The 21626-nt window shown below is 39.3% G+C and overlaps 1 protein-coding gene across 1 annotated transcript; it reads left to right on the top strand.

The window, feature by feature from the left end:
* The first annotated feature begins 3070 nt into the window (after positions 1–3070).
* On the top strand, positions 3071–4018 carry LOC131997089 (basic proline-rich protein-like). The gene has a single exon (XM_059367384.1). It carries the CDS (start codon positions 3071–3073, stop codon positions 4016–4018), a length of 948 nt encoding a protein of 315 aa, XP_059223367.1.
* Positions 4019–21626: the final 17608 nt, after the last annotated feature.

Here is a 21626-nt window from a genome sequence, read left to right on the forward strand (position 1 = left end):
TAAGGGGGTGCTTTAGGGCGTACCCCAAAAGGGGGAGGTAAAAGACTTTGAAATCTATTGTAAGTTCAACTTATGGGACAAATGTTATATACTTGCCAATTGAAGTAAACTAATATTGAATAAAGACTTCGATGTAACATCATAATTTGACGTAATAAATTTACTGTAAGTGAAGATGTTGACTCGTTTTAAACCAGTGGAAGAACAATCTGGGATGCACGATCCCTATGCATTTCCAGACAATCAATGCTGTTTCTTAAAAGCGTTATGTGTTGTAAGATTTTGAAACGTTAATGTGCACCTGATATTGCTGTCTTTTTTTTGTGCCAACAAATACTATTACAAAAATGGTATGCTGGGTTATTGGGAGACGGTGAAACACAAAAGGCTACAACATACTTTCAGGCTGCCTAATTTAAAATTCCCACGTATGCTTTCATTTCCAGCAATGAGAACCGGACATTTGAAACATTCACACAACAACGGAAGAAATGAATCAAACAACCACACCGACATATCTGTCATGTCTCCCATAACAATAACGGATACGGTGCAAGTTTCATCTCTAAATCATAGTACAAAACACCGTCCGGATTTGCGCTATCATGCCAGCAATGAAAACTCCAGCGTTGAAGTTTTCGATGTCATAGATGAGAATGAAAAAAATGGACGGACCTTCTCCTTGATAGGAGACTTAATCGACAGCATTACACCTCGATGTGTGAGACCCTGCACCTTAAATGCCTACACTCGAAATATTTGCTGTGAAACAGTGGTTTTGATACCACCTCCCCGTCCAAACGTCTGTTGCCAACCGCCTGTAGTGCCGCCCCCGCCCAGCGTGTGTTGCGGACCACAGCCTGTACCCGGTTATCCATATCCATATCTGCCGCCGCAGCAGGGAACAACAGGTGCAACAGGTTCTACAGGTTCGACGGAGTCTCCTCTTATACTTGTGCCGGCACCAACACGTCCAGTAGTGATACTCGCACAAACCCTAACGACCACTCCGAGGTTACAAACACCCTACCCTTTGCCGCCAACGCTTAACGGTTGCAACTCACCGGGCTACTATGGAGTTCCATGTGTACGCAACACGGATCCCAGATACACGCCAATATTGTATTCGCAGGGCTGACAACCTGCCTCGCAGTCCATCTCAATGTGCATATACATATTAACATATATTTAAATGTAATTTTTTTATAACTACAGTTTTTAATATAAAATATTTTTTTTACCCAAAAAAAGTACCCGGTTTTTACTTAATCTAAAAATATACCACTATGGTTCCATATACAAGGCTTTGGGCATTAACTGCAAGCAGTTTTAATTTCAATCCGGAAATTGTCTCGTCTAACTTTCGAAGGAATACAGATAGGCCAATGAAATTTTGCACACATACTTCCTATTAGTGATGGTCGGTTGGGATTGTGGAGTGGCCATACCTTTCCAGGTTTTGATATATTTCCGGGGTGGAGAGGCCACCCAGACACTTGGCCCTTAAAGTAGATATAAGATTCGTGCTCTACTTTCAAAAACATGTTATATGAGCCCCATAATGCCATGATCGGTAAATAAGTTATATTTGAGGATGGGGTGGACCCCAGGGTCTTTGTTCTGAAAATGAGTATCAATATCCCAAAAATCGATCAATTTCCAACCTAAATAGCTTTTTATTATAAGGAGGTATTTTGGGTTGCGGAGGTTCCCCAAATACATGGCTCTTCGATTGGATATCAAATGCTTTTTTTTTCTCTCAACCACATTTCGTTTGTGTTCTAAATTGTCGTGGCTGGTCTGGCCGGTTTTGTACGGCCCCCGAGCCATCCGATGCCAACAATAGAAAAAATGTTTTGTTTTGACTGTGAGAATGCAAAATTTTGAACGATTGGCATTACCAATCTCCGATATATGGCGCTTTAGGGCAATGAGAAGTGCTTTTTAGGGAAGGGAGGTCACCATAGACATATCGAATCAAATATGGATATCATATTCGTGCTAAACTCCCAAATCCCTTTAATTTGAATCCCATATTGCATTGGTCGGTAAATATGAACCGTGTTTTGGTGCTGGACGGCCACCGGCACTATGATCAGAAAATAGATATCAAATTCGTTCTTTACTCCCAAATACCGTTGATTTGAACTCCATATTGCCATAATTGGAAATGAAGTTCAGTTTAGGGGGTGCTTTTGGGCGTACCCCCAAACACTTAGCTCCAAAATTGGATATCAAATTCGTTTTCTACTCTCAAATACCTTATTGTCATAATGGGTCAATCAACCTATTTGGCTTGTTTTTGGAAGGAAAAGTGCCACCTAGACTTGAGCGCAAATCTTAATATCATGTATGTCATCTACACCCAAATACCTTTCATTTGGTACCTTTACCTTTTGGTTTTGGAGGGATCGCCCCCATCCGATTTCTAAAAGTGATATAGCCTATGTTTCCTTCCTGACAAACTTACACAATCCGAAAGAAAATCGGATCAGCCGTGTTTGATTCTACGGAACAAACAAAAAAACCGAGTCCCATATGGTTATGATGGGTCATATGTCCATTTAAGGCACTTTTGGGAAGTACTGTAGCCCCCTATACTTCGAACTGATTTTGAATGCCAGATTCGCAAGAAATGCAATCAACACTTTGTTTACGAAAAAGCGTTGGAACACAGACAGTCGGACGGAAGGATGGCAGACAGACAGCCATACATACATTTGTCAATATACAGAGGGATCGATGAACAAAGTAGCAGACAGACCCACAGACAAATAAACGGACAGACAGACAATCAGATGAAACCGAACTTTAAGATCTAGACCTTCCCTCCTTCTGAACCACAATAGTGGTCTAAGATAAACAAACAAAACAGAGTGCATACACGTTTTAGGCAGAAGCAACCCTACCTTAGCCCTCTTTGTGATCTTACTTTAATTTGTATTTCAATTTTTAGTTATGGATATCATGCGTTCAAAATTTCTTTGCCTCGACTATTTTTGCAAAATGCAAAATAAATTCATGTACTTCTCTTTCAGCCTTCCAAAAGAGTAGCCGATCATCTGAAACTATGGATACAAATAAACAGGCTAAAGCATCTCGGGCCGAAATACAATCTATGGCTAAGACGAATATTTCCAATATGCCTAGAAACATTAACAACACAAATTATGAAAACTTATCTGTGGAAATCTTTGATAAAATAGACAGCAAGGAAAAAAATGGTCGTACATTTAGTTTTATCACAGATTTTGTATCACAGACTTTGGATAGCATTACGCCTCGATGTGTGTACCCTTGCACCCGAGAAGCATATGAAAGAGATCGCTGCTGTGAGACTGTAATTCTAGAGCAGCCAAATGTATGTTGCGGGCCGCAGCAACCGCCATTGAGACCACCAATGAGACCACCAATGGGACCACCAATGGGACCACCAATGGGACCGCCAGTGGGACCACCGATAAGACCTCCACAGCCTTACTATCCACCACCGCCAAGGCCGCCAATACCTCCACCGCTGCCACCACCACCTCCTCCACCGCCACCTCCACCACCACCTCCACCTCCACCACCGCCACCACCACCCCAACTTCCAGTGCAGCCGCCGCAAGGAAACTGTTGTCCACAACAATACCCACAACCATATCCTCCACAACAACCATATCCTCAACCCTACCCTCCTTATCGTCCACCATATCCCCAACAACCTTCTCCCTACCCTCCATATCGCCCTCCTTTTCCACAGCAACCATATCCAACTAGAAGACCTCCTCCACCACCGCCAGCTCCCCCGAGGCCACAACCACCACCACCGCCACCTCCCCCCAGGCCACAACCACCACCAATGGGCCCACCGCAGAGGCCTCCCATTTTAGTACCTCCGGCGCCAACTGCAACGTACCCTCTCGTGCAATGTTGCGTCAACTGCAAACCTTTTGGCCTTTTTGGTCCACCGCCCTGCATTCGTTATACCACAGCTAGAATGGGATATGGGCGAATTACTTTGTATATAGGATGAGTATTGGAAAACTTCTATAAAATATGCTTGTATATATGTATGTGTTTATATGTGATCATAAATAAAATTTATAATTCTTAGATTATAAGATGTATTAGCTATAAGCTAAAATTTTTTTCTGATTTTTTGAAAAATAAAATGATTGTTATTGCGGCTGGTCTCAGGTACCACTGTCCAAGTTCTGGGACCTTGGTGATATGAAGTTTCTTTCAAGATAAAAAGAGGATAACAAAGAAATACAACATAGCATGGTAAAATCCAAAATCTTTCATGATGCGGTTGCAGTCATTAGCGAAGTCAGCCCAGCTTTCTGGGAGGAAGGCCAAAAACCCTTTGAATAGCAATAAAATTAGCAAATTTTTTTTCTTTTAAAAAATCCGCAATTACTTTTTGGGCAACCCAATATGTAAACCCCCTTTCGTTACAATCCGGTGAAAATTGGATAACTTAAGCACCCAAATTCAGCACGGACATTGAGTGGTCTAATATATATGTCACTATTCAATTCAGAAATACTCACTGTTTCAAATTTCAGCAAAATCGGGTAATAAATACAGCTTTTATGAGCTCTAGTCCCCTTATCGGCAGATCGGTCTATATGACAGCTATATCTAAATATAGTCCGATCATAAAGCTAAATAAAGCTTTTATTGGCTTAAGACCCCTTATAGCCAGATCGGTCTATATGGTAGCTATATCTAAATATAGTATGATCTGACCTATATATGGGTCGGGTGTCAGGAAGCTAAAAATAATACACTTTTTCAAATTTTAGCGAAATCGGTTAAAAAATTTGGCTTTTATGGGCTTCAGACCCTTTATCGGTCTATATGACAGCTATATCTAAATATAGTCCGATCTGTACCATATTTGGGTGTTAGGAGGCTTAAAACTGCGCAATATTCCAAACTTCAGCGAAATCGGATGAAAAATAAAGCTATAATAGCCTTCAGAACCCCTATCAGGAGATCGGTCTAGCTGCCATATAAGCTATATCTGAATATAATCCGATCTGACCCATATTTAGGTCAGATATCGGGAGGCGTAAAATAACCCACTGTTGCAAATTAAAGGGAAAAGGGGTAATATATAAAGCTTTTATGGTCTTTAATAGCCCCACTGTTTTAAATTTCAGCGAAATCGGGTAATAAATAAAGATTTTATGGGCTTCAGACCATTCATCGGGAGATCGGTCTATATGGCAGTTATATATAAATATGGATTGATCTAATCGATATTAAGGTCAGATGTCGGGAGGCGTAAAATAACCCACTATTGCAAATTTAAGCGAAAACGGGTAATAAATAAAGCTTTTATAGTCTTTCGATCCTTTATCGGGAGATCGGTCTATATGGTAGCTATATGTAAATATAGCCCGATCTAAGCCATATTTGGGGTCAGTTGGGCATTAGACCCTTTATCGGAAAATCGGTCTTTATAGCAGCTGTATCCAAATAAGTTCCGATTTGGCCCGTTCAAGAACTTAACCAGCTCAATATCTCTATTTTTGAAGGCTCTAGAGTGACTACAACAGACGGACGGACAGACGGACATCTTCAAATAGTCTTTGAATTTTACGACGATCCGAAATATATATACTTTGTAGGGTCGGAAATTGATACTTCGATGTATTGCAAACGGAATGACTAAATGAATATACCCCTTATCCTACGGTGATGGGTATAAAAATAGATGCAAGGATTCCATATTCACCCAAGAACATTCTATCTACGATCAGTGTGAATACTTCTCCCATACAAATAAAATCTGTCCGAAACTTAACAAATAAAAGCGTCCTAAGTTCGGCCGGGCCGAATCTTATATACCCTCCACCATTGATCGCATTTGTCGGTATCTCTTTTTAGACAAACATAGAATATTGAATAAGAACTCGTATGCTATTGGAGCTATATCAAGTTATAGTCCCATTCGGACCACAAATGAATGCTGAACATTATAGAAGTCATTGTGTAATATTTCAGTTCATTTGGATAGGAATTGCGCCTCGTAGGGGCTCAAGAAGCTAAATCGGGAGAAGGTCATGAGAGAAGCCGTTGTACTAAATTTCAGCCAAATCGGATGAGAATTGCGCCCTCTAGAGGTTCAAGAAGTCAAAATCCCAGATCGGATTATATGGCAGCTATATCAGGTTCTATGCCGATTTACGCCATACTTATCACAGTTATTGGAAGTCATAACAAAACAGCTCATGCAAAAGTTCAGCTAAATCGGATGAGAATTGAGCGCTCTATTGGCTCAAGAAGTCAAGATCCAAGATCGGTTTATATGACAGCTATACCAGATTACGAACCGATTTGACTCATACTTAGCACAGTTGGTGAAAATAATACCAAAAAACTACATGCAAAGTTTCAATAAAATCGGATAAGAATTGCGCCTAAAGAAGTCAAGACACAAGATTGGGTTATATGGCAGCTATATCAAAACATGGACTGATTTGGCCTATTTACAATACCTACCGACCTACGCTAATAAAAATATTTGTGCAAGCTTGCTTTCGACAGATAGACGGACGGACAGACGGACGGACGGACGGACAGACGGACAGACGGACGGACAGACGGACGGACATGGCTAGATCAACTTTAAATGACATGACGATCAAGAATATATATATTTTATGGGGTCTTAGACACATATTTCGAGGTGTTACAAACAGAATGACGAAATCAGTATACCCCCATCTTATGGTGAAGGGTATAAAAATTGGGGTATAATAACATACCCCATAAAATAGGTTTATTTTACGATCATGACAATATGAGACTCAAATTAAAGGTATACGGGAGTAGATTACAAATATGGTCAGGGATTAGGAATAGGCTTTATAATTTATTGATAACGGAAGGGAACGGACCCTCCACCGTTACCCCAAAAACACCACCCAAAATCTAAAGTGGACCGATAAGGACAATATTGGTATCAAATGAAAAGCATGCGGGAGTAAATAACGAATCGGACATACAAATTCATGTCGAAGTGTAGAAGTTCACCCCACCCCCACAAAAACGGCCAAAATGGGCACATTAGCCAATCACAGATATATGGGACTCGGTTTGTTTGTTCCGTGTAGACTGAAAAATGGAAAGAGCGGGACAATATAGACATCAAATGAAAGGTATTGGAGCGTAGTGGTATTAAAATTTAAATCTTAGTACCCATCGGGCCGCCTCAACCCCAAAGCTCTCCCAAACCGACATATTGGACGTTAATTTCAATATTGGGCTGAAATGAAAGGTATTCGGGAGTTGATTTCGAATCTGGCATACATAATCAGATCGAGGTATAGGGGGTCACGCCACCCCTCAAAAATGCCATTAGACCCATTATGACTGCTGATACTTGGCTAACCGATTTTCTTAAAATTTTCATAGATTTTTGATTTTTGATAGATTTTTTGATGATACTTGGGTAAACCGATTTTCTTAAAATTTTCATAGATTGTGTTCGTTTGTCTGGAAGGAAACATAGGCTATAAAATTTTTAGATATCGGGTGGAGGCGGGTCCTTCCCCTAACCCCAAAAACGCCACCCATATCCGAAAGTGGTCCGATGGGCGCAATAAGGGTATCAAATGAAAGGTATTGGAGACCAGAAAACGAATATGGTATTAAAATTGGGTCCAATTACCCAGCACGAATATGACATTAACATTTTGCGTTCAAGTCTAGGTGAGGCTTTTCCTCCTTAAGATACGTCAAATGGGTTATTTGACCCATTATGACAATATGGGACTCAAATGAAATGTATTTGAGAGTAGAATTTGATGTCCAATTTTAGAGCCAAGTGTTTTGGGATACACTCTAAAGCACCTCCTAAACTGAACTTCAAGTCCGTTGGGAATAAAGAACGAATTTTATATACAGATTTGAGTCGAAATGTCTGAGGTACCATCCCTCCCCTAATGGAAACACTACCCTAAGGAAGAACATTACCACTAAGAACCGAGAAGGGGTGAGAATTTCTCACTCATCAATGAGTCAGGGAACTTTTTTTATAGCCGAGTCCAAACGGCGTCCCGCTGTGCGATACCTCTTTGGAGAAAAAAATTTTTAAATTACCATGCATGGCATTTTACCTAGCAAATGTCGGCAACATTAAGAGGAGATAAACACCGCTTTGTCCGATAATCTCTCCAGGATTCGAACGCTTTCAGCGTCATAGGCTACAATGGAACGAATTCGATATCCACATTGAGGGCGAAGTGTCCCTAGCCTAAGTTTTCAGCGGTGTTTCCCTTCAAATGGTGGCAACTTTTATGAGGTACTATGCCATGTAAACTTCTCTCCAAAGAGGTGTCGCACTGCGGCACGCCGTTCGGACTCGACTGTGAAAAGGAGGCCCCTTATCATGAGCTTAAACTTTAATCGGACTGCACTCATTGATATGTTCATGGCCCTTAGTTCATGGGCAAAATTTGCATTTTGCCAATGATGGGAAAACCACTATTCAAGCCATGCCATGGCTTGATGAATATTACACATATTCTGGTCTGTCGAGGCAAATGATTGAAATGACAAACACAGTCGATGCACCATATTCTGGTTGCCCAATAGAGGTAGTGACACCAGAAAACATAAAAAAGGCACAAAATCATTTCGAAAATCCGAAAAGTGAAGTTAAATGAGTCAGATGACATTCTGACGACATCAATGGAACGTATGAGTTTTACAATGCAAGAGCATTTAACTGGAGAAGCTATATTCAACATGGATATCGTGTTTCACATAAAAAGGAGAGTCAATGCACAGTGTCACCAGTAGCTTGTCGCCGTGGCTAAACTGCATGGACTATGTTTCGAATTGCTGTCGCACAGATTTGGTCCCCAGCCACTACTTTCTTTTTAATTTTAATGCTTCCAAATGAAATCATATTGCACTGACTTCTATTTTAATTACATTGGATATACAAACACTATGGTATAGAAAGGTCGACTTTAGCCTGGCCATACTTATTAAATGTTTAAAAGTTGATTAAACGATAAAAGACTGTTATAACCACCACTATCTGACATAAACACCAACTATTATCAGCATGCTGGTATAAGATATCATTATGACAGCCTTAGAATATGCACTGAAACATTATTACATTACAACATTATTTGCAAATTGCAAATTTTGCCAATGAACATACTAAGGAAGAGGGGCAAACATATATATAGGCATATGAAATTTAATTCAAAAGCACTTTTTCATAAAGTGAGTTAGAATCGATGTGGCATTTATGAATGTATAGAGATAACTCTTTGAAATATCTAGAGATCAGGTGTTGTAGGGATCATATGCAAAATTTTAAGTTCCTAGGTAAGACGGGCGCCTCTTGGCAGGGCCGCAAAAGTTGGCCCCCTGGGCATTTCGGAAAATTGTTCGGTCTGCCAAACCTTCATCTGTAGTCTGATTTTCAAAATTCTGTTTCAGATGGTAACGCTCAAAAATTAACTTGAATTATACCATATATTCACTGGTTTCGGATATATTCGATTGTTAATTTATTATTTTTTAAAATTTTGACCATGATTGGCCTCGCATTTTGCCATTTACGAAAGTACTTGTGGTTCGATTTAAATGTTGATGCATTATTTGGATTGGTGATAAAATTTACAATGTCTCTTCGGCATTCTGCGTCATCATACGACAATTCAGTTAGAATTTATACAGTTTGGAAGTCAAACAAGTAAGAGCGTGCTAAGTTCGGACGGGCCGAATTTTATATACCTTCCTCCATGGAAAACATATGTCGAGTTCGCAGTATCTCTTTTAAGGCAAACAAGGAATAATGAATAGGAACTATTATGTTATTGGAGCTATATCAAGTTATGGTCCGAATAAGACCATAAATGAATTAATGCTGTACATTTTAGAAGTCATTGTGTAATATTTCAGTCCGTTCGGATAAGAATTGCGCCCTGCAACGGCTCAAGAAGCGATCGGGAGATCGGTTTATATGGCAGCTGTATCAGGTTATGAACCGAATTGAGCCATACTAAGCACAGTTGTTGAAAGACATAACAAAATACCTTGTGCAAACTTTCAGCCAAATCGGATGAGAATTGCGCCCTCTATTGGCTCAAGAAGTCAAGATCCAAGATCGATTTATATGAAAGCTATACCAGACCGATTCGAGCTTGGAACTTGAGGTCTGAAATTTGGTATGTAGGTAAAACTAAAAATTTTTGATTGGTGACTAAATGATCTATTAATAAGTAAAAAGGCGTTAAGTTCGGCCGGACCGAACTTTGGATACCCACCACCTCGGGTATATATGTAAACCACCTTTCGTCAAAATCCGGTGAAAAATGCATGCCTTATGCTCCCTAGCAGCTATATCGAAATATGTTCCGATTTGGACCAAATACATATAAGTACAAGTCATTGTTCAATTGTGTGTAGCAAAATATTGGTCTTTTTAGTAGCTATATCCAAAAATATACCGATCTGAACCATATACGAGACGGATGATATCAGTCATATATCCGAATCTAGAATGATCTAAGCCAAATTAAAGAAGAACGTCGAAGGGCCTAACACAGCTCACTGTCTCAAATTTCAGGGACATCGGACAATAAATGCGCCTTTTATGGGCCCAAAACCTTAAATCGAGAGATCGGTCTTTATGGCAGCTATATCCAAATCTGTACCGATCTGGGCCAAATTAAAGAAGGATGTCGATAGGTCTAACACAACTCACTGTCCAAAATTTCAGCATACTCGGATAATAAATGTGGATTTTATGGACCTAAGACCCTAAATCGGCTGATCGATCTATATGGCAGCTATATACAAATCTGGAACGATCTAGACCAAATTGATGAAGGAAGTTGAGTGGTCTAACACATCGGTCTATATGGCAGCTAAATCCAAATCTGAACCGATCTGGGCCAAACTAGGGAAAAATGTTGAGTGGCTTAACAAAACTCACTGACCCAAATTTCAGCTAAATCGGATAATAAATGTGGCTTTTATGGCCTAATACCCTAAATCGAAGGATCGGTCTATATGGCAGTTATATCCAAATCTAGACCGATCTGAGCCAAATTGAGGACGGATGTCGATGGGCCTAACACAACTCACTGTCCCAAATTTCAGCAAAATCGTATTATAAATGTGGCTTTTATGGGCTTAAGACCCTAAATCGGCGGATCGGTCTATATGGCAGCTATAACCATATCTAGACCGATCTGGGCCAAATTGACGAAGGATGTTGAAGGACCTAACACAACTCACTGTCCCAAATTTCAGAAAATTCGGGTAATAAATGTGGCTTTATGAGCCTAAGACCCTAAAACACCGGATTGGTCTATATGGCTGCTATATCCAAATCAGGACCGATCTGGGCAAAATTGATGAAGGATGTCGAAGGGCCCAACACAACTCACTGTCCCAAATTTCAGCGAAATCATGTAATAAATGTGGCTTTTTTGAGCCTAAGACCCTAAATCGGCAGATTGGTCTATATGGCAGCTATAACTATATCTAGACCCATCTGGTCTAGGATGTCGAAGGGCCTAACACAACTCACTGTCCCAAATTTCAGCGAAATCGGGTAATAAATGTGGTTTTTATGGGCCTAGGACCGTAAATCGGCGGATCGGTCTATATGGCAGCTATAACCATATCTAGACCGATCTGGGCCAAATTGACGAAGGATGTCGGAGGGCCTAACACAACTCACTGTCCCAAATTTTAGCAAACTCGGATAATAAATGTGGATTTTATGGGCCTAAGACCCATAACTCTCTTCCTTCTTGAGCTGACAAACACAGGTTGTAAAACTCTGTACCACAGTGCAAATTTCTGTATATCATGTAGTCCTCTCCTATGAATGTGTACACTCCATGTTTTAAATACAAATTAACATGAGTGCAACCTATAATAAATTCTAAACGGCTAAACTTTGTGTTTCTACTCATAACATCAAAATTTCATTCTCTATTTTCAACCATTTATCACTCAACTGCTTTTCCGTTTCTGTCCAACTTTTCCAGTCTGCCTCTTTGCTTAATAAGAATAGTTGTCCCAATGCCTCAACACCGATAGTCATGATTAAATAATAAAGGGGGAGGTAGTTATATAATTTTATACAATTTTTTTTTTATAAAAAACAATTCGTTTATTCTATATTCTATACACACACTTTCATTTGTCTAACAGTCTAGGGGGCAAATTGGTATTTAAGACTTGTAGTGGGAGCGACGTGCTCCAATCTTGTGCTTCACAACGTGGGTGTTATCGCTGGTGGAGTATAAATAGATGGGAATCTCTTCGACGGTGGTCTCGGCCTTCACTCCGGTCCTGTGATTCTCAACAGACAAACGGCGAGTGCTGCTGGCGGACGATTTCTTTACAGAACCCTCATTGGAGGAGGAAGAGGAGACCTTGAGGGGCTGACTTTCATCGTTGTCGCTGACATTCAAGGGCTCCTCGTCGATATTAATGGGCTCGGCCACCGCCACCGTACTTTCACCTGCCTCGTTTTCTTCAGCCTCGCTGAGCAGATTTTCTATGGCCTCCAAGTTTGTCATACCATGGGCTTGCAGTTGTTGATGGAATTCCGTGGGCACGGCTATGGCCTGCACATCCTTGTGACCTGAGATGCCATTGGGTGTGGGAATGAATTCAACATCGGAAGGAATATCAGAGGTGGGGTAGACAGGAACCAATTCGGCTTCGTTTTCATTTGTGGACTTCAATAAGATCAAAGAAATGGGAACAATTTTCTTGAACTTCAGCAGCACCAACTTTTTAATGGCCACCGCACCGGCTATGAGACGACCCTGCTTCTGCGGCTTACTTATACTTCGGGCTAATTGCAATCAAAAGACAAAAAGGCAAAATTCAATATCACCCAAAGAGAGAGTGGCAGGTATCAGTTATCTTACCATCTATGACATAGGCAGTTGCCAAGAGAACAATGACTAATGACCACAAGATCTTCATTATCTTCGCCTGCTTGTGACGCTTTGTACTACTGGAGGGTTGTGAAATGTGGTCTGCTTTACGCGAAAATCTCGAGTGATTTGGTTACAAATAAGCTTTGATGTTTTTATTTATACATGAGCGGAAACGCCACCGGCTCTTTGTATGTGTGTGAGTGTGTTTTGCGCTGAAAAGACTAAAAATTGCAAAATGCATGTCTCTTTTATTCGCGCTTTTTCTTTTTGTTTTGACACACTTTGATCGACTGGCGAAACTTTAAAACGAGCTATTCTAACGAGCAGCTTAATAGCTCCCAAAAACTATGAAAAACGTATCACAAATCATATGCAAATAACTCCTAAGCTCTCCTCGCACGCACTCACACACGCACACACTCACATGCAGCCCCAGAAGAAGAAAAGAAGATGAACACATATTAATTATAGTCTATTCTTCTTCATATTCAGCATGGATCGAGCTTTCCTTTGCTAAGCAGCCACTTCGAACTTCACTCTGCAACGTGGGGGATTTTTATTTTTTTCTTTTGAGCTCAAGTTATCAATCATAGGCTAACCATCATCTTTCCTCCAAAAAAAAAAATTCCTAAACAACACATTCGCATTGAAAGCCATACAATTTTTCATTTCTTCTTCTCATATAAGAGTGCCTTGGCTAGATATTGACTTAAAGGTGAGCAAACTAGGAGTGAAGTTTCTCCATTTGTTAGCGCTTATAAAATATAAAAAATTTCCTCATATCGAGCTTAACTATCAAAATGATGGCCATAAAATGAATATTAACAACATAAAAGCAGATATTGAAAAACGAACACGAAAAATATTTGTTACAACTAGCCTGGAGGCTTCACTTCTACGCAGATATATGGGAATGCTTCAAAGAAAATTTCCATCTTGTTACATGGCACACTTAATATTTTCGACTAAGAGGTGGCACCGATCGGATTTGGTGTGGTAAGCCCACACCTACACTTAACCCTGTGTCAAAACCACGATGACTAAAATCCTTCAGGTTACATGATCGATTTTTATGTCACAATTACAAATTGTAACCACGAAAGCCACCGCGGCGCTGTGGTTAGCTTGTTCAGTAATAAAGCTGAATGCATGGTTCCCAACACAGGCGAGAAAAAAAACAAGTAAAAAGGCGTTAAGTTCGGCCGGGCCGAACTTTGGATACCCACCATCTCGGGTATATATGAAAACCACCTTTCATCAAAATTCGGTGAAAATTTCATACCTTTTACTCATATACCTCATACCGATCTGAACTATATACGACACGGATGTCGAAAAGGCGAACATAAGTCACTGTGTCAAATTTCAGTGAAATCGGATTATAAATGCGCCTTTTATGGGGCCAGGACTTTTAATCGAGATATCGGTCTACATGGCAGCTATATCCAAATCTGGATCGATTTGGGCCAAGTTACATAAACATGTCGAAAAGCCTAACACAAAGCATTGTCCCAAATTTCGGCGAAATCGGACAATAAATGCCTCTTTTATGGGCCCTAAACCTTTAATCGAGAGATCGGTCTATATGGCAGCTATATGCAAATCTGAACCGATCTTGGCAAAATTGAAGAAGGATGTCGAAGAGCCTAACCAAACTCACTGTGTCAAATTTCAGCGACATCGGACAATAAATGCGTCTTTTATGGCCCCAAAACCTAAAACCTACATATCGGTCTATATGGTAGCTATATCCAAATCTGGACCGATCTGTGCGATATTGCAGAAGTATGTCAAGGGGCTTAATTTAACTCACTGTTCCAAATTTCGGCGACATCGGACAATAAATGAGCATTTTATGGGCCCAAAACCATAAATCAAGAAATCGGTCTATATGGCAGCTATATCCAAATCTGAACCGATCTGGACCAAATTGGAGAAATATATCATCTGCGCAAAATTGACGAAGGATGTCAAATGGCCTAACACAACTCACTGCCCCAAATTTCAACAAAATCGGATAATAAATGTGGCTTTTATGGTGCTAAGACCCTTAATCGACGGATCGGTCTATATGGGGGCTATATCAAAATATAGTCCGATATAGCCCATCTTCGAACTTAACCTGCTTATGGACAAAAAAAGAATCTGTGCAAAATTTCAGCTCAATATCTCTATTTTTAAAGACTGTAGCGTGATTTCAACAGACAGACGTCTAGATCGTCTTAGATTTTTACGCTGATCAAGTATATATATACTTTATAGGGTCGGAAATGGATATTTCGATGTGTTGCAAACGGAATGACAAATTGAATATACCCCCATCCTTCATTGGTGGGTATAACTCGACAAATGCGATCCAAGTTGGAGGGTATATAAGATTCGGCCCGGCCGAAGTTAGCACGCTTTTACTTGTTTTTTTTTTTTTTAATTTGGCCCAGATCAGGTTAGATTTGGATGTACAATAGCTACCATATAGACCTATCTCTCGATATAATGTTTTGGACCCATAGAAGGCGCATTTATTGTCCGATTACGCCGAAATTTGGGACAGGGAGTTGCGTTAGGCCCACCCACAGCTCTCTTCAATTTGGTCCAGATCGGTTCATATTTGGATATAGCTACCATATGGACCGATATCTCGCTTTAAAGTCTTGGCTCCATAAAAAGCACATTTATAATCCGATTTCGCTGAAATTTTCGACATCCGTGCCGTAAGAGGTTCAGATCGGTCAATATTTGGATATGGCTACCAAAAAGACCAATATTTTGTTCTACAAAATTGAACAATGGCTTGTACTTATTAGACCTCTCAATATCTGTGTCGAATTTGGTCCAAATCGAACCATATTCCGATAAAGCTGCTATGGGGGCATAAATTATGCATTTTTCACCGGATTATGACGAAAGGTGGTTTACATATATAACCGAGGTGGTGAGTATCCAAAGTTCGGCCCGGCCGAACGTAACGCGTTTTTACTTGTTATATTTTATTTTTTTCTATTATATTTCATTTCAATATCGTTCAGCAGTTAGCCTTCTATTCTGAAATTGATAACATTTTGCTATAAGAACAGTACTACTGCTGCAATAGCAGCAAAATTAACAACTAACAGTCAGCAGACAGTGATTGCTATTATCGCATGTTATGGAGTGCAAATGGAAAGTAGAATATGTAGTCGATATTGAAATGACGATTAGCCCTTAAGAAAGATGACAATGTAGACACGAAAGAACATATAAAACATTGAGTCTAAAATTATTTAATCATCACTCTTTTTGCCGTTGTGTATGTCAATAATGTGAAACATACATAAAACGTTTGAAGCCATGATGCAACCATGAGACCTGGTATGCACTATTATACCCACCACTAGCGTATTATACGCTTGTATACTAACTACGTCATAGAAAATGTAATCTGGGATTTCAGTATATATACATTATTAATCTGCTTCTAAATCAGTAAAAAAAGCTTCTGAAATCTATTTCATCAGCCCATTACAAGGCTTATATAGACCGATCCTCCTATAAAATTAGAAATAATGTCTGCAGATAGAATAAATAAAAACAAGTAAAAAGGCGTTAAGTTCGGCCGGACCGAACTTTCGATACCCACCACACCGGGCATATATGTAAATAACCTTTCGTCATAATACGGTGAACAACGCATACCTTATGGCCCATAGCAACTATATCGAAATATGTTCCGATTTGGACCAAATTAGAGAAGAACGTCGAAGGGCTTAAAACAACTCATTTCGGTGACATGGGACAGTAAATGCGCCTTTTATGGGCCCAAAACCTTAAATCGAGAGATCGTTCTATATGGCAGCTATATCCACATCTGGACCGATCTGGGCCATATTCCAGAAAGAAAATTTCTAGGGGCCTAACTTAACTCACTGGCAATAAATGCGCCTTTTATGGCCCAAGACCTTAAATCGAGCAATATACAAGTAGAAGTCGAGAGGCTGAACCTAACTCACTGTCCCAAATTTCGGCGACATCGGACAATAAATACGCCTTTTATGGGAACAAGACCTTCAATCGAGAGATCGGTCTATATGGCAGCTACATCGAAATCTGGACCGATCTGGGCCAAATTGACAAAGGATGTCGAAGGACCTAACGCAACTCACTGTCCCAAATTTCAGCAAAATCGGATAATAAATGTGGCTTTTATGGTCCTAAGACCCTATAGTCCGATATAGCCCATCTTCGAACTTTACCTGCTTATGGACAAAAAAAGAATCTGTGCAAAGTTTCAGCTCAATATCTCTATTTTTCAGCTCAATATCTCTAGTATAGCGTGATTTCAACAGACAAACGGATAAACGGACTGAGATGGCTAGATCGTCTTAGATTTTTACGCTGATCAAGAATATATTTGCTTTATAGGGCCGGAAATGGCTATTTCGATGAGTTGCAAACGGAATGACAAAATGAATATACCCCCATCATTTGGTGGTAGGTATAAATATTACGGTGCCTTGTTATTTAATTATTTGTGCTCCATCCACTCAGAAAATTATTTCCTAAGCAAAACCATACCAACACCGTCAATACTTAACCAAATGTTCTGCAGTATATGTTTTTAAGCCCACCACCGAAGAGTTGGCCATTTTGTCCTATAGGAATCCCAAGAATGTTGTATGTGTTTATACCCACCACCGTTTAGAATTGCAAAAGTTCCATTTGCAACACATCAAATTATACATTTTCAACCCTACAAAGTATACATACCAGATCGTTGTTATATTCATAGACGATCTTGTCATGTCCGTCCGTCTGGCCTATATCATGATTAATCACCCTTTATGCCGACCTCCAAATAAGAAATCTTGAGTTAATAAAAGTCGTTTATTTGTCCTGATTTCAAAGAACAACTGTGCCGAATTCGGATAAAGCTATATTCTGATTTAGGGATATAAGCCAAGAAATGCGCTATTGCTATCACAATATCTGAGTATGGACTAGTTCTGACCATTTTTGTATGCAGCTGCTATAGAGCCCTGTTTCGCGATTGGAAGTAATGGACACACAAAATCCCGCATTATTATCTAGTATTTACGAAATTTGGAAAAGATTTCAGATTCCGTTCTAAAGCCTTTTCCTAAAATTTTGAAGCAGTGAGACCCCTTGCAATAGTATTTGGCCCCACGATATACATAGTTTTATTCTGCACTTTTAACGAGTTCACACAAACGACAAGAATTAACTTGATATTTGTTTGTTGGAAAAACCTACCAAAAACTGGTGTCTGGGCCTGCCAACCCACCAAAGGTATAACAAGGAAGAGCGTGCTAAGTTCGGCCGGGTTGAATTTTCTATACCCTACACCATGGATCGCATTTGTCGAGTTCTATGCGCAGTATCTCTTTTTAGGCAACACTGATCTAGAGCAATGCGTGTAAGTGACATATACATCTACATATGAATACAAACCCATTAAGCATCAACGCTGAATTGGTTATGGAATTTTGGAATATCGAGTTGAACTCTATTGTCATAAAATGTTCATCTCAAAACAGAGGCAAGTCCTTGGATAAGATTATAACTACTTGGCATTGATTTCCCATCGAACATACATTTTTTAACTTCTTCAAAATACCATCTACAAAATAGAGACAGTTTGGTTGCTATGACATGATAGTCTAAATTAAGTTAGCCAAATAAATAGTTTTGCAAATTTGATTTCTATAGATATGTTTAGCATTTTGTTTTTATCATCGGCTAAAACTGTCCCCATTTGTGTAGCAAAAAAAAAGTCGCATGTTGCCAAATGCTCACTCCACTTTCTCATCTATTCTAATGCGAAACATTAATGCATGTGGGTCAGCCAGTCTGTCCCATTGGCCAAAATAAGAAATGAAAGAAAACAAAGACTTTGCGAATTTTTATGTTTATTAATTTGGCTGTCTTGGAATAATTTAATGAAAAAAGCAAACAAGGGAATTAAACTGTGAAACTCATCCATTGGAAGGAAATCAACGATCTATTTTGGCACCATGAATTCAATCGGTACATCCATAAAATAGGCTCATAAAGATACTGAATGAATTTCGGTAGTACGATTATGAGGAAAAGCTCATAAATTCATATTGTAATCGTAAACCATCAATAAATTTGAATACTCAATAATCAATAAAAACAAAAACACATCATTGACAACATGAATGATACAAAATGATTAATGAGGTCTATATATGTGTTCTAATAAAGCGAGATTGTCTGCAAATTTTCACATTTATGCATGTAGCGCCTACTTCTTTCTACTGCATAGGAGTTGTAGGAATTAAAGAATTCACACTCACACTAGTGTGAAACTGGGACAATGATATTGGGTTATGTTGATAGAAACTGCTGCATTTTTTAAATCAACATCGCTAAAATATGTATGGAAAAATACTTTTATTATCCCATTAAAGACGAATGAGTGCTTAAATATCCCAGAAACCGTTTTCGAAAAATTCTAGCAAGAGCTAGGTAATAAATATTCTAGGTTTCCACTTTTATAAAGTACATTAATGATACTCTTCCGGCAAGGGCTAACTGTGAGCACCACATAGGCTGGAACTGAAAGCTACGGGGCGTCGGACCCATGAGGGTAGTAAAATGCTACGTACAAAAGAAAATCACGAAAATTGTTTCAATTAAAAATATAACTGAAAATAGAAGTGTTTTCAATTAAAAAATTAATTGAATCAATCATTTTTCAATTGACACCGTTTTCTTCTTAACCACGATCGTGATTGAAATTTGGGAAATTTTCAATAAAAAATTTAGTTGCTTCAATAATTTTTTTTAATAAACCTAAACTTTTTTATACGCACCACCGAAGGATGGGGGTATATTCATTTTGTCATTCCGTTTACAACACACAGAAATATATATTTCCGACCCTATAAAGTATATATATTCTTGATCAGCGTAAAAACCTAAGACGAGCTAGACATGTCCGTGCATCTGTCTGTTGAAATCACGCTACAGTCTTCAAAAAAAGAGAAATTGAGCTGAAACTTTGCACAGATTCTTTTTTTGTCCATAAGCTGGTTAACATCGAAGATGGGCTATATCGGACTTTATCTTGATATAGCCCCCTTTTTACCGATCCGCCGATTTAGGGTCTTAGGCCCATAAAAGCCACATTTATCATCCGATTTTGCTGAAATTTGGGACAATAAGTTGTCTTAGGCCCTTCGACATATTTCTGCAATTTGGCCCTGATCGGATCAGATTTGGATATAGCTGCCATATAGACCGATCCTCCGATTTTGTGTTGTAGGCCCATAAAAGGCGCATTTATTATCCGATTTTGCTGAAATTTAGGAAAGTTAGTTGTGTTAGGTTCTTCGACATCGTTCTCCAATTTGGTCCAGGATTGCATGTAGATGCCATATAGACCGATCTCACAATTTAAGGTTTTGGGTCCATAAAGGAGCGCACATACTGTCCAATGTCGCCGAAATTTGACACAAGGAGTTAAGTTAGGCCCCTCGATATCTTTCTGTAATATGGCACAGATCGGTTAAGATTTGAATATAGCTGCCTTATAGACTGATCTCTCAATTTAAGGTCTTGGACCGATAAAAGGCTCATTTATTGTCAGATTCCGCTAAAATTTGGGACAACATTTTTCTTCAATTTGGCTCAGATCGGTCGAAATTTGGAAATAGCTGCCATATAGGCCGATCTCTCCATTTAAGGTCTTGGACCTATAAAAGGCGCATTTATTGTCCGATTTTGCTGAAATTTAGGACACTTAGTTGTGTTGGGCCTTTCGACATCTTTCTTCAATTTGGCCCAGATTGGTCCAGATTTGGATATACAATAGCAGCCTTATAGATCGATCTCTCGATATAAGGTTTTGGGCCCATAGAAGGCACATGTATTATCCTATTTCGCCGAAATTTAGAACAGTGAGTTGTGTTAGGCCTTTCGATAGCCCTCTTCAATTTGGGCTAAATTGGTTCAGATTTGGATATAGTCACTTTATAGACCGATCTCTCGATTTAAGGACTTGATCTCATAAAAGGAACGTTTATAATCCGATTTCTCTCAAACTTGTCACAGTGACTTATGTTAGGCTTTTCGAAAGGACCAATATTTTGTTCTACAAAATTGAACAATGTGACTGGTACTTATTGTGCCCAAATCGGACCATATTGCGATATAGCTGCTTTGTGGGCATAAATTATGCATTTTTCGCCGGATTGTAACGAAAGGTGGTTTACATTGATATGTGAGAAGTTTGCCCCTGTTTCTTAGTGCAATGTTCATGGGCAAAATCTGCATTTATTTGGTTTACATATTGTATATATCCGAGGTGGTGGGTGTCCAAAGTTCGTCCCGGCCGTACTTAACGCTTTTTTACTTATTCTGGATGCATTGGTAGCTCATAAAATGCTTCTGATCTTCACTCCAAAACCACTGAGCCAAAAAAGAGCTGAACTCATTCCAACACAAGAAGCGCGCGATTAACTTTCTTAACGGAGCACGCATTTTGATAATAAAATTTAATAATTTACAAGCGTTGTTCGTTTGTGAGACCATTATATACGAAACTGATGAAGTTTTGACAGTGAAATAAAACACGAAACGTACATGAGCTGTTTATCAGCTCTATATATATCCAAATCTGAAACTATATGGCTTATTTCGTGGGTATAAAAACAATAAAAAAAACTTCGCCAT

This window comes from Stomoxys calcitrans, chromosome 4 (assembly GCF_963082655.1).
Source record: "Stomoxys calcitrans chromosome 4, idStoCalc2.1, whole genome shotgun sequence".
NCBI classification, from domain to species: Eukaryota; Metazoa; Arthropoda; class Insecta; order Diptera; family Muscidae; genus Stomoxys; species Stomoxys calcitrans.

Bases quoted from the DNA above. Each gene is read 5' to 3' on its own strand.
- LOC131997089 (XM_059367384.1), top strand. From the start codon at position 3,071: ATGGATACAAATAAACAGGCTAAAGCATCTCGGGCCGAAATACAATCT.